General features: G+C 31.7%; 7 protein-coding genes and 1 non-coding gene across 8 annotated transcripts; 4 read left to right on the top strand and 4 right to left on the bottom strand.

Annotated features, from left to right (window-relative positions):
- Positions 1-378: 378 nt before the first annotated feature.
- Positions 379-2,145, top strand: NOP7 (mRNA-binding ribosome synthesis protein NOP7; the record flags this gene model as incomplete). Its single annotated transcript, XM_003685324.1, has 1 exon — positions 379-2,145. One exon carries the CDS (start codon positions 379-381, stop codon positions 2,143-2,145), a length of 1,767 nt encoding a protein of 588 aa, XP_003685372.1.
- Positions 2,146-2,306: 161 nt separating this feature from the next.
- SRB5 (Srb5p) lies at positions 2,307-3,167 on the bottom strand (the record flags this gene model as incomplete). The annotated part of the gene is made up of 1 exon (XM_003685325.1): positions 2,307-3,167. The coding sequence occupies one exon, from the start codon at positions 3,165-3,167 to the stop codon at positions 2,307-2,309; it is 861 nt and encodes a 286-aa protein (XP_003685373.1).
- A 417-nt stretch (positions 3,168-3,584) lies between these two features.
- VMA21 (Vma21p) lies at positions 3,585-3,818 on the top strand (the record flags this gene model as incomplete). The annotated part of the gene is made up of 1 exon (XM_003685326.1): positions 3,585-3,818. The coding sequence occupies one exon, from the start codon at positions 3,585-3,587 to the stop codon at positions 3,816-3,818; it is 234 nt and encodes a 77-aa protein (XP_003685374.1).
- A 221-nt stretch (positions 3,819-4,039) lies between these two features.
- Positions 4,040-5,008, bottom strand: VOA1 (Voa1p; the record flags this gene model as incomplete). The annotated part of the gene is made up of 1 exon (XM_003685327.1): positions 4,040-5,008. One exon carries the CDS (start codon positions 5,006-5,008, stop codon positions 4,040-4,042), a length of 969 nt encoding a protein of 322 aa, XP_003685375.1.
- A 679-nt stretch (positions 5,009-5,687) lies between these two features.
- Positions 5,688-6,956, top strand: MRI1 (S-methyl-5-thioribose-1-phosphate isomerase MRI1; the record flags this gene model as incomplete). Its single annotated transcript, XM_003685328.1, has 1 exon — positions 5,688-6,956. One exon carries the CDS (start codon positions 5,688-5,690, stop codon positions 6,954-6,956), a length of 1,269 nt encoding a protein of 422 aa, XP_003685376.1.
- Positions 6,957-8,990: 2,034 nt separating this feature from the next.
- TPHA0D03070 (cyclin family protein) lies at positions 8,991-10,373 on the top strand (the record flags this gene model as incomplete). The annotated part of the gene is made up of 1 exon (XM_003685329.1): positions 8,991-10,373. The coding sequence occupies one exon, from the start codon at positions 8,991-8,993 to the stop codon at positions 10,371-10,373; it is 1,383 nt and encodes a 460-aa protein (XP_003685377.1).
- Positions 10,374-10,920: 547 nt separating this feature from the next.
- Positions 10,921-12,297, bottom strand: TPHA0D03080 (cyclin family protein; the record flags this gene model as incomplete). The annotated part of the gene is made up of 1 exon (XM_003685330.1): positions 10,921-12,297. One exon carries the CDS (start codon positions 12,295-12,297, stop codon positions 10,921-10,923), a length of 1,377 nt encoding a protein of 458 aa, XP_003685378.1.
- A 579-nt stretch (positions 12,298-12,876) lies between these two features.
- TPHA0Dtrna3C lies at positions 12,877-12,948 on the bottom strand. The gene has a single exon. It is a non-coding gene; the product is annotated as a tRNA-Cys (tRNA).
- Between the last annotated feature and the right edge of the window lie 26 nt (positions 12,949-12,974).

A 12,974-nucleotide genomic window follows, 5' to 3' on the forward strand; every position in this document is an offset into this window, starting at 1 on the left:
TATACAAGTTGCCATATGGAATCAAATATATATGGTTCTGGTTCTGGTTGTGGGTGACTATAAAGTTTCCTCAGAGATTACCCGCCATCTTAAAATCTATATAGTGAAAATTTTTCACAAAAAGCGATGAGATGAGATGAGATGAGATAAGGTTGAAATTATTATTCATTGATTTATATAGTGGCATATAAACTTTATTATAATTAAATTATAATGAGTATATAATGTGTATACTAGATTCGTTGATATATTCTCTTGTTACAGATACTGTTATTATAAGAGCATCCGCAGTTTTCTCTTTGTTGTGTCATATTATAGGATAATAGACTGGTAGATTGATACGTAGAATAAAAACACGGTGAAGCACTTGAATTAAAAATGAGAATTAAGAAGAAGAATACATCCGGTAATGCTAAGAATTTCATTTCTAGATCCCAAGCTGTCAGCAAGCTACAGATCTCCTTAGCTGATTTCAGAAGATTGTGTATTTTCAAAGGTATTTATCCAAGAGAACCAAGAAACAAAAAGAAGGCTAATAAGGGTTCTACTGCCCCAACAACTTTCTATTTCCAAAAGGACATTCAATATTTGATGCATGAACCTGTATTGGCTAAATTCAGAGAACATAAAACTTTCTCTAAAAAATTAACAAAAGCTTTAGGAAGAGGTGAAGTCGGTACTGCAAAGAAATTAGAAGAAAATAGAAGTACTTACAAATTGGATCATATTATTAAAGAACGTTATCCAAGTTTCCCTGATGCTATCAGAGATATTGATGATGCTCTAAATATGTTATTTTTATTTGCAAACTTACCAGCTACTGATCAAATTTCTGCCAAGATCACAAAGGATGCAAATGTCATCTGTAACCAATGGTTAGCATTTGTCGCTAGAGAACGTTTAGTCCGTAAAGTCTTTGTTTCCATCAAAGGTATATATTATCAGGCTACCGTTAGAGGTGAAGAAGTTAGATGGCTAGTTCCTTACAAGTTCCCAGAAAATATCCCAACTGATATCGATTTCAGAATTATGTTGACTTTCTTAGAGTTTTACTCAACTTTATTGCACTTTGTCCTTTACAAATTGTACACGGACAGTGGTCTAGTATATCCACCAAAGGTTGATCTAAATAAGAGCAAAATAATGAGTGGTTTATCTACTTATATTTTAGAAAGTCAAAATGAAGATAGCGTCCTGTCTGCTGTTCCAAAATCTACCAACAATGACAAAGCTGCTGCCATCGATTCTGCTACTTTGAAATCTGCCATGAAGGCCGATAAAGAAAACAAGGATGATGAAGATGATGAAGGAGAAGAAAAAGACGTTAACAATGTAGAACTAGACACCTTTGAGGACAACAATAAAAACAAAGGTGATGAATTAGCACAACCAAGTCAATTTGATTCACCAATAGCTACTTTATTTTCTGATTTTGTTTTCTATGTCGGTAGAGAAGTCCCAATAGATATTGTCGAATTCTTGATCTTATCAAGTGGTGGTTCTGTTATCAGTGAAGCTGCTTTGGATCAAGTTGATGCTAAAGATTTAGATTTCTCAAACGTTACACATCAAATTGTTGATAGACCCGTTTTAAACAACAAAGTACCTGGTAGAACTTATGTTCAACCTCAATGGATTTTCGATTGTATTAATAAAAAAAGCTTGGTCCCAGCAAACTTATATATGCCAGGTGAAACTCTGCCACCACATTTAAGTCCATGGGGTGACGCCACTGGTTATGATCCAAATGCTTCAGAAGACGATGCTGAGGAATCTGAAAGTGAAGAAGAAGTTGCTGAAGAAAATTCTGGAGAAGAAGCTGATGTTGTTGATGAAGATGGCGAAGATGATGAAGAATTAGCTGCTCAAAAGGAATTAGAACTAGAAGTTAAGGGTATTTCTTTCAATAAAGCTAAAGAAGCTGGTCTAGAAGTTCAAAAGAAGTCAAAGAAGAGAAAGGTAGTTGACGAAGCCGAAGCCGAGAAGCAATTAAAGATGATTATGATGAGTAATAAGCAACGTAAGTTATACAAAAAGATGCAATACTCTAACAATAAAAAGGAAGAACAAGTAGAAAATTTGAAGAAAAAGAAGAAGCAAATTGCAAAGACCAAAGCCAATTTGAAGAAATTAGAGAAAAAATGATCTAAATGAATCTTACAATTTAGAGGCTCTCATTCACAATTCAATAATATTGCATAATAATTTTATAATTATATATTTGTATACTATATTAAAATAGAAAAGATTAAATAAACTAACGTTTTCGTAATTATTAAAATTTTATTTGACTTATTATATAAATTTTATATAATATCAGGAGCTTCTGATCTTGAATCCATTGATTGTCTATCAGGTATTGAAAATTCAACAAAGCCTTGTAGTTCCTTCTGTAACAAAAGTAGCGATTTCTCTGCTTGATTTATACGTTCAATGTCTGTATTTTTACTAACATTAATATAAGCTTTCAAGAGCAAGCCACCTTTGGTTAATTGCGTGGATTTGTCAGAATCAAAATTCCATATTTTATAAGCGTCTAATATTAGGTTATCAGGGAAAAAGAACTTTGAACCCACTGTTATATAAGAATAATCTAGAATGTAACCGAGACCATTCATAAACGCGGTTAATGAGGATGCATTTGAATCAGTAAATAAAATGGAAGACTCTGATATTAGTTGAATTGAGACTTTTTTACTAGTACCGGCGGCAGGAATATCAGACATACTTAAAGACCATGCTTGGTTGTTATTATTAGATTGTTTGACATCTGAGTCGACGTTCATATCAGAATCAGATGTAAGGTTAATGCCACTATTTTTCAATAAAGATTTCAGTTCTCCTTCAATAACCGGTAAAGCATCTGTTTGTAAATGTTTCATAAGGGTATAATCTAGCTGTCTTGGAGCTCGGCTCTGACTATCAGAAGAATCAGAATCGGCGAGAATATCTAACGGCACATTAGTCGATAGTTTTATTCTGTTAGGTTCAACCAATTGGTTTTTTTTGTTAATTTGTTGAACTTCATTATCAGGATTCAGGTTCCAAATGGTATTAACATTAGCGAATAATACTGGAGGGTTTCCGGATATCGTCTTTATGGTGGAAATGAAAAGATCGTATGATGGGTCATCAATAGCACTAAACAAACTTAATTGTTGCACCATTTTGGGAATAAAGAGGTATTTCTTGTAATTATGATTTAATGAGAGATATAAGCGAGTGTTTGATTGCTTGCTAAGTTAAATAATCACCATTTTATTTATACAAAATAATTTAATTTTAAATTGGAACTATTTTTTTAGGTGACATGAAATTTTAATATTTCGCTTTATAGCAATATTGGAAACTAAGGAATATCAAAAATGAATACAATGCAGCAGTTAAGCTTTATAACAACTTTGTTGAAAGAATTTCCCTTGATGAATTGATGTAATTAAGCTCAGTTATACGATAGGAAACGTATTTATCTAGTGACTGAGAAAGTATTTGGTAATATTAGAAAGATTAGTGCTTGTAAATTAATTTCCACTAAGTACAACAATAACAAAAAGTCTAACTTTTAAAACAAAACCATATTCGCAATGGCAGTTGATGTTCCACGTTCAGTTATAACCAAATTAATGTTCTTCACAGCAGCAATGGTGGTTTGTCCACTGGTTACTTTTTTCACAATCCAGCAATATACTTCCAACACACTTGTAAGCGGTGGTTTGGCTGCTGCGATGGCAAATGTTGTGTTGATCGGTTATATTATAATTGCATTTATGGAAGATACAGCTTCTGATGAAGAATTAACAATAAAGAAGAAAGAGTAAATAGGAAAACTACTGAAAAATTTCAAGGCTAATTTTAGAATAAGTATAATTGCACTTTCGCATAATAATCTGTAAAATTAAATGATTAATTCTGTTTCCAATATACTTTGTTATTTATAAATTTATAGCATGTATTAACAAATACCTATATAAATGAATCGGAATAATAAATTTTGAATGTGATTTTGTTGTTTTTGGTATTTTTTATCAGTCATTTTATTTTAATTAGTTTTCTTTAATGGGTTTGATTGCTTTTCAAAAGCACCGTAGCTGATTTCTAAACTGGTCATCCATGAGAGAGCGACAGCTAGAAGTCCGAATAAGAAGATGGAGACCAATAAACACATCAATAAGCCTTCAGTCCATATTTTACTTAGTATGTCGTTATCTTCCGCGTTATCTTCATCTTCTTTCTCATCATATAAAATGACATTGTCCTCTGCATTTTCTTCATCTACTTTCTCATCATATGAAATGACTTCATCTTCTGTGTCTTCTTCATCTTTAATATCTTCAACTTCTTCAACTTCTTCTCCATCATCTCTCTTCAACTTCTGAAACTTCATATTTCTGTGAAAAGCAACTTCTTTGCCTCCAATGACGGCACCTGTCTTACCAATTACATGAGGTTTGTGTTCGTCATTTGAGTAGTTAAATAAGATGACACGTATGTCCTTTCCGAGTACTTCCACTAATCTATTCATAACCGACTCTAGAGTATCATTCAACTTAGATAAATCGTACACTTCATCCTCGAATTTAAGAACAATAACATCTTTATCTTGAATGGCGATTTTATGAAAGATTGCATATGGTGTTTCAGGTAATTTTTTAAACGTTATAACCTTGACATCAATTTCTTTATTACTCTTTAAAGTAGATTTAATTGAGTTCCAATACTTCTTAGGTTTTTTAATTGTCTTAACACCGACAACTTGGTCTTCAAAAAAACTTGTTAAATATTTCAATTTATTTTTCTCTTTATCATTATAAGAACTGAATGCATCTGAAATAGAGTAATCTAAAAATTTAAATACAACAGTAGGTTGTTTATCAGTAAATTTTAATAATGATTCCTTGGTATTCTTTAAAAACCCATGTTCATTAGAAAATAAAACACCAGTCTTTAGACAGTTCACCAAAGCTGCCTGTAAAAATACTAAAACAAACAACGATTTAAAACAAACCATAGCCAAACCTTATCTTCTAATCTTGTATTCACTGCAGCTCCAATAAGTAGGTGTTTAACAATCCTTTAAATCAAAATCAAATGAATGAATTAACTAAACTTTGCAGTTGGTTATGGTTGCAACCTTTATATATCATCATCGTTCAAATCTCCTTTCTGTATTTTTCATTATCCTTCTTCCTTTGGAACAACCATCTCTTACTTTTTATCACCTCGTATTTCGTGATACTATAATAATGTTGTAAGCTCATCTCAAACCATAAGGCTTGAAAAGATGCTAATAGAGCTACTATTTGAATGAATGGTCAATGGTTCAATGAAACCATTGAATTAAATTGAATCCACAACTGGACTGTGCTGGAAAATTCGCTGTTATAAATGCATAACACACGGTCCGTGAACGAAGGTTTCAAAGTAATAAATTTCAAAGTCATCGCATCTTGAAATTCTACTTGAAAAATTCTCTTAATGTTCCAGATAGATTCAACAACATTAATAACTTGTACAATTGATGGACTGTGATGCTAGTCTCTCTATCTGTTTATATCTTCACATATATATGTATGTATGTATGTTAAGTATTCCTTATTAGTTTTTTAGTTATATCAATTCATCTAGGTGCAAGGTAAGACACACACGCACACGCACACGCACTTAAATACATACAAGGGTGACCTAACATGTCTCTCCAAGCTATAAGATTTGATAGATCAAATCCATTGAATGTTTCCGTCACGGTTTTGGATCAACTTCTATTGCCTTATGTCACTAAATACATTCCCATAAGTACTATTGAAGATGGTTATACTGCGATCAAAAGCATGCAGGTAAGAGGTGCTCCTGCTATCGCTATTGTAGGTTCTTTATCTGTATTGATGGAAACCCAAATGATGAGAACGGATTTGTTCGCAAGAACCCAAACTTATTATGATTTGAATAACTGGCGTAACATCAAGTTAAGATTGATTGAAAGATTAGATTGGTTGTTAGAAAGCAGACCAACTGCGGTTAACCTTTCTAATTCGTTAATGGAAATTGGTCATTTGTTAGATGCAAGTGACGACTTAACAAAATTCAACTCAAAATTGTTCAATTATGTTTGTGATTTAAGCGATGATGATTTGAAAAATAATATAAAATTAGGTGATAATGGTGCTAAATTCTTATTAGACTCCTTAAAGGAGGAAAACTTCAGTGGAGATTTTGCTGTCTTGACTATTTGTAACACAGGTTCATTAGCCACATCTGGTTATGGTACTGCATTGGGTGTCATACGCTCATTATGGAAGGATTCTTTAGCTAAGGGTAACGTTGACAGTGCTACTGAGACTGGCGAACCCTCACAAAAGAAGGCTAAAAAACTTGTGGATGTCAAGGCCAGCTTAAAACACGTTTATCCGTTAGAAACTAGGCCATACAATCAAGGTTCAAGATTAACCGCTTATGAATTAGTGCAAGAAAAGATTCCAGCTACTTTAATCCCTGATAGTTCTATTGCTTATAGAATCAAAACTAGTCCATATCCAATTAAAGCTGCATTCGTTGGTGCCGATAGAATTGTTTGTAATGGTGACACGGCTAATAAAATCGGTACATTCCAGTTAGCTCTAATATGCAAACAATTTGGTATCAAATTTTATGTAGTGGCTCCAAAGACAACTTTTGATAGTAAAACTAAATCTGGGGAAGGTATTGTCATTGAAGAACGTAAACCTAATGAAATGAAATTGGTGACCGGCACAGCAATGGATTTCAACCTTGAAACTCCGTTATTAGATGAAAACAAAGAGCCAATCACAGCAAAAGTAGGCATTGCACCAATTGATATCAATGTTTGGAACCCATCTTTTGATATCACACCACATGAATACATTGATGGTATCGTCACTGAAAATGGTGTATTTACAAAAGATTCTTCAGGAAATTTTATTTTCACTGAAGGACGTTAAGTCCAATAGCTTGTATTGTTTTCTGCTAAATCTTGAGTGTTAAGAGAAGTTAGATGATGTCAAATGACGCTGCATGACACGGAATGAAGAGAAAACATAAGGAATATATCGAAAATGTGAGGGCGAAATATTCTTGTCATTTATAGCCTTGAATATTGCTTTTATTATGATTGCTCCTGGAAAAGCCTTAAATAATTTAGTACTTAATAATATGGATAGTATATTTAACGAAGCATTTAATCAATTTCTTTTGTCTTGTTTTGAAGTAGTCAATATTTCAGGTAGTCGCATGCATTATTATTTACAGACAGAATAGAATAGCTGCTGGAAACTAAATATGCAGTGAATATTCACAAGCCCTGTCCAAAACAGTTCAATCCGTCTTATCCGCTTTATCCGTCACTACTTCCACATGACAGCTTAAAATCCAATGGTATTTTTTCTCTTGGAAATAGAAAACATGTTATCTGTTCTCCCAAGGGTTAACCACTTCTTCCTCCCTCCCTATTCCCAAATTCTAACGATGCATTTTCTCGGAACATAAGCAATTTGTTTTCACCCACACATAACACAACATGGTGCATAGAAATTCCATTATTTACAATCTGCAAGAACTCAATCTCGATGTCTCATTACGTAAAATACATTTATGCCAAAACAAAAAAGCAAAAAAATAATCATCTCATGCAGTTATACTCCAACCTAATGAAGTTCACAGGATTCATCTAAAAAACAGTATATACAAAGCCTTATACATTTTAGACATCATCCGTGTGTCTCCGTCGATGAATAAGTTAATAGAGTATGTGTCGTTTCCCCAGTCTGTATTCATTTTTCAGATATACATTTCCACTTTAAGCGTACCTGTAAACACCACGGTGCAGGAATCACAGATCTGATCCAAAAATAGAATTCCAGTTACCTTTTTTAGACTTTGTCAATATAACGTTTTCCCTAATTCGTACAGACTTCTGTTTTTTTCGGCTTCCACTCTTTGGGAAAATTTCGAAAAAATAAGCGATTTCCTAAAAGGGTTAAATCTTCAATTTTTGTTTTCGAAATTGAAACTTAATAACAATAATACCAGTTTTATGCACAGATGTTATTTTGAAAAAAAAAATTGTTATGATATTTGTTTATTGTTTATTGTTATGTTTATGTTTATGGTTTCCTTCTTTCTTCATCAAACAGTTATTCGATTATATTGTATGTATGGTTCATCTATCTCAATCTTCTTCGTCTGTCGGAATTCCTGTAGGACTTTTTAAGAATTTCAAAACTTTCAAGCCAAGTGATACATGTATTTCTTTTATTTAATTCAGATTGGCAGTTAATTTTAGTTTCCACAGAATAAAAATTGATTTGTTAATAAGACATGCAGTAGCAATTCTAATATGCCCACTCTTTTCTCTTGACAATTACATACCACCATTATTCAAAAACATGCTCATGTTTTGAGTGAACCATATTCTCTGAAACACATCTCAGGTTTCAATTTGGGATTTATTTCTTAAGAGTTTTGCACCGTGTAAATCGATTTTACCTATTTGATAATAAATGAAAACAAATATTCAAATTATAGTTAGCTTTTAGATCAAGCTGCAAGTAACTTCATCTTCCACTGCCTTTTCTGTAAACTGTTCCGAATGTCAACTGATTATATATTCCTCAAGTGCTAGAAAAACTACAATATTACTTCAAATAGCATCTCCTACCGTTTGACGTTAACTAGAAATAAATTACATCACAGCTTTCATCATTGATGTTACATTTACTTATCCTGCTCTCAGTATATATATAAGAAAAATATAATATTAAATTTTTTTTATATATCTTTTAATGGCACTATTTTTATTTCTTGATATACTTATATTGTTCCTTTTATCTTCTTGCGTGCCCGTCGATAAGAGCAGGTTGGCACTATCTTCACTCTTAACTCCCATCCCATCCCATCTAAGTTCTCATATTGGCTAATTTTGCATAGATAATTTTTCCTGTTTCAAGTTACAATATAAACTATAATAGTACGCATAAATGCTTAGTTCATTGAGTAATATAGAAAAGAACCATTTGCAATCAGGTAACAATATTACTAAAATCAAGAAAAATGTGCTTAGCAATGTAACTAACAATTATCAAAAAAGTATTAATAAAAAATCCGATCTCAAAGAAATTAGTAAACTGCATTCCAGTAAAACACTAGACCCTTTATCTGCTAAAATAAATCAAAAATCGAATGACAAGGAGGTAAAGGAAGATCTTGAGTCGAAAAGATTTATCGAAAAAACCTCTAGACTGTCAATCCATGATAAGGAAAATATTGATCCAAATAATGAATTAGAGACCATTAAAAAGGGTTCTGATGGGTCCCATATTAATAATTATGAAAAAAAGGTATCAACTAAAGAAGGTGGAAGAACGCTGGAATTGAAAGAAAGAAACACGACAAATCCATCTGAATCGTTTAATGTATCTGATATACAAAAGAAAAGACCTATTTCTACATTATCAGAAATTGGTGATCTACCTAAGAAGCTAAAGTATAGTGATGATATTGATAATGAGAAGATAGAATGGGATGATCTAGATGCAGAGGATGCAAATGATCCGTTCATGGCTTCTGAATATGTTTCAGATATTTTTGACCATTTAAGGGAATTGGAGATGAAGACTCTACCAATAAAAGAAAATTTGCATATTCAAAAAAATATTGTTCAGAACAGAGATATTTTGATAAATTGGTTAGTTAAGATTCATAACAAATTTGGTCTATTGCCAGAAACACTTTATTTAGCAACTAATTTGATGGATCGTTTTCTAGCAAAAGAATTAGTACAGCTAGATAAGTTACAATTGGTAGGAACCTCTTGTTTATTCATAGCGTCCAAGTATGAAGAAGTTTACTCGCCTAGTGTTGCACATTTTGCTGGTGAAACAGATGGTGCTTGTTCTGTTCAAGAAATTAAAGAAGGTGAAAAATTCATCTTAAAAGTTTTAGAGTTTGATTTAAGTTATCCAAATCCGATGAATTTTTTGAGAAGAATATCTAAAGCTGATGACTACGATATACAGTCCCGTACGCTTGCCAAGTTCTTATTAGAAATTTCAATTGTTGATTTTAAGTTCATTGGAATACCTCCATCATTCTGTGCTGCTGCCGCTATGTTTATATCTAGAAAAATGCTAGGGAAAAGCATTTGGGATGGCAATCTAATACATTACTCAGGTGGGTACACAAAAAAGCAATTAGAACCTGTGTGTAATTTAATGATGGATTATTTAGTTTCTCCAATTGTTCACGATGAGTTTATTCGAAAATATCAATCTCGTAGATATATGAAAGCATCGATAATATCAGTGAACTGGGCATTGAAGGTTAAGAAGAATAAATATGATATTATGACACTGCATGAATAGCATAATAGTCAATGCTAATAGTGCTTGATGAAAATAATAATAACAATAGCAATAATAATAGCAATAATAACAATAACAATAATAATAATAATAATAATAATAATTAATAATAATAATAATAATAATAATAATAATAATAATAATAATAATAATAATAATAATAATAATAATTAATAATAACTAATGACGATGATAATAATTTAGAATAATGATAGAGTATCTATAACTTCATGCATAAACTTTATACTTTTAATTCAACTCATATAAACTTATCAACCTTTTTCTTAGTAGCAATCAGATCATTAAACTGTTTCAAATATACCATAAAATGGAGTTAAATTCTGTTTTGTAGTCACTTTATGCTACTGTATATATACTCTGCAGAAACATACTTGAAGAAAATGTGTGCTATATTTTAAAAATATACAAATGCAGTTACGTGTAGTAATTATAAATATACTAACCTTAGGTCGTATGTTAAGTGTAATGAATAGATGATAATTTGTTTATTTTACCATTACTTGGATTTATTGTGATTTTACATTTTTCAGTTTGGGAATAATTTTCCTTCATAATGATTACACCAATTTTGTAGAGCATTATACAATGAAAACAATTTTGGGTGATGGAATTTTCTTCTTAAAGAATCATAGTTGTTTTCTTTTTTCATTTCATTAATTAGTGAAAAACATTGCTTCTTAAAAGTTGCATCATTTAATGGATCAATTCCACCACTGTAGTGCTCAAAAGTACTATCCCAGTATATTTGGTTTCTATTTGTGATCCTCCTAGCAATATACATGGATATAGCACTTATGCGAGATGGTTTAACGTTAATAAAAATATTTGAACAAATGGCAAATTCTAAAATCATTTTTGCCAGATTCCTTGTCTTGAAATCATAACCATCAGCTTTTGATAATCTTCTAATGAAATTCATTGGATTAGGCCATCCCAGATTAAATTCTAATGATTTCAGCATAAACATTTCAGCACTTTTGATATCATCATTCGAAGCAGCGCCATCAGTAATATATGAATAATCACTCAATTTTGGTAAATTTATTTCTTCAAATTTCGCAGAGATAAATAATGCAGTTATTGCTAACAATTGTAGTTTACTTAATGTTACTTTGTTTTTAGATAAAAATCTATCCATTAAATTTATCGCTAAGAATAAAGTTTCTGGATATAATTCAAACTTTTCATGAACTTCAACTAGCCAATCAACTAATATAGTTCTTAGTGACTCCCTCAATTGATAAGTATAATTAGGGTCAGTTGTATAATTTATTTCTGTTGTTGTCTCCAGTTCCCTTTTGTATAAATGCTCAAAAATATCATCCGTATATTCAACAACCATGCAAATATCGTTAATTTCACTAGAATCTAAATTTTTCCATTTCTTCGGCACCACAGTATCAATATTTATATTAGCAGTGGCAGATTCTTTTGTAAGAAGTCTACCATTTTCATTTTTTGATGTTAAGTTCATTTCATTTTCTTCTTGGATTTTTGATAGATCAAGATTTATTATATTAGAAGTTGTATTTTCTTGGACAGGTGTATCATCATTATCTCTATAAATTTTTCTCTTCTTTAAGTTCACATACGTTAAGTCACTTGCGTCTCTTCGTATTCTTGGGATTTTTGCTAGAAATATTGGCTTTTCCACTTGTCTCTTATCATCAGATAACTCTAATTGTTTTTCTGACACTTTCTTTGAGGTTTTGGAAGCAACAGATTGTGTCGTGTTTACAGTGACCTCCGATAAAGCAATCCTATTAGCATCAATGGACGTATTATTCTTTTGGATAGATTCATTTCTATTCAAACTTTTTGAATGAAGAGGCTTACTATTTTCGGAATCTGTAGTTTTAGTCATATCTAGCGGTACATTATCAATTGTAGTTAAATGCGACATCGTAGAATGATTTATTCTTTATTTTAGAAGAAGAACCTGATAGTAGACTACTAATCTAGTAGGCTATGATAATGTTAAATAAAAATGTAATTTCTGTTTCCAAGTGACTTGGCTGAGCAGGTTCTTAATCTTATTGAAACTATAATTGCTGTAGCGTATCTTTATATATTATATACTTTAGAACGCTTTTATATTTATAATGTACCTATGTATTTAAATGTAATTAAGAGATGGTGCAATAATGATTGATGTTACCAACCGTTATTATTAGAGTATGTGGTGTTTTGAAAGAGACGCGTTACAAAAATAAATTTTAATGAATTGAGAACGGGAAAACTCTGTTTCTCAGAAAATGTCACGTACAAGTTCAGATCTCAACGCGTCTCTATGTATGGCCATCTTACATATTGTGCTATTTAAGCAGATGCGACACTAAGGTTAATACAGAACATTGAGGTTCAATTGTTAGAAATCTAAGTCTGTGTGGTCAGTGGTCTTGTAAAGTATTAGGTAAGTGATCTCTTGGTTGTGTTTTTCGTTGGCCTGAGTGGGAGAGGTTAAGCAGAGAACAAAAAAAAGAGCTCGCACTCAGGATCGAACTAAGGACCAACAGATTTGCAATCTGCTGCGCTACCACTGCGCCATACGAGCTCAAAATATTGTAAATTGCTAGACTA

Source organism: Tetrapisispora phaffii, chromosome 4 (assembly GCF_000236905.1).
Source record: "Tetrapisispora phaffii CBS 4417 chromosome 4, complete genome".
NCBI classification, from domain to species: domain Eukaryota; kingdom Fungi; phylum Ascomycota; class Saccharomycetes; order Saccharomycetales; family Saccharomycetaceae; genus Tetrapisispora; species Tetrapisispora phaffii.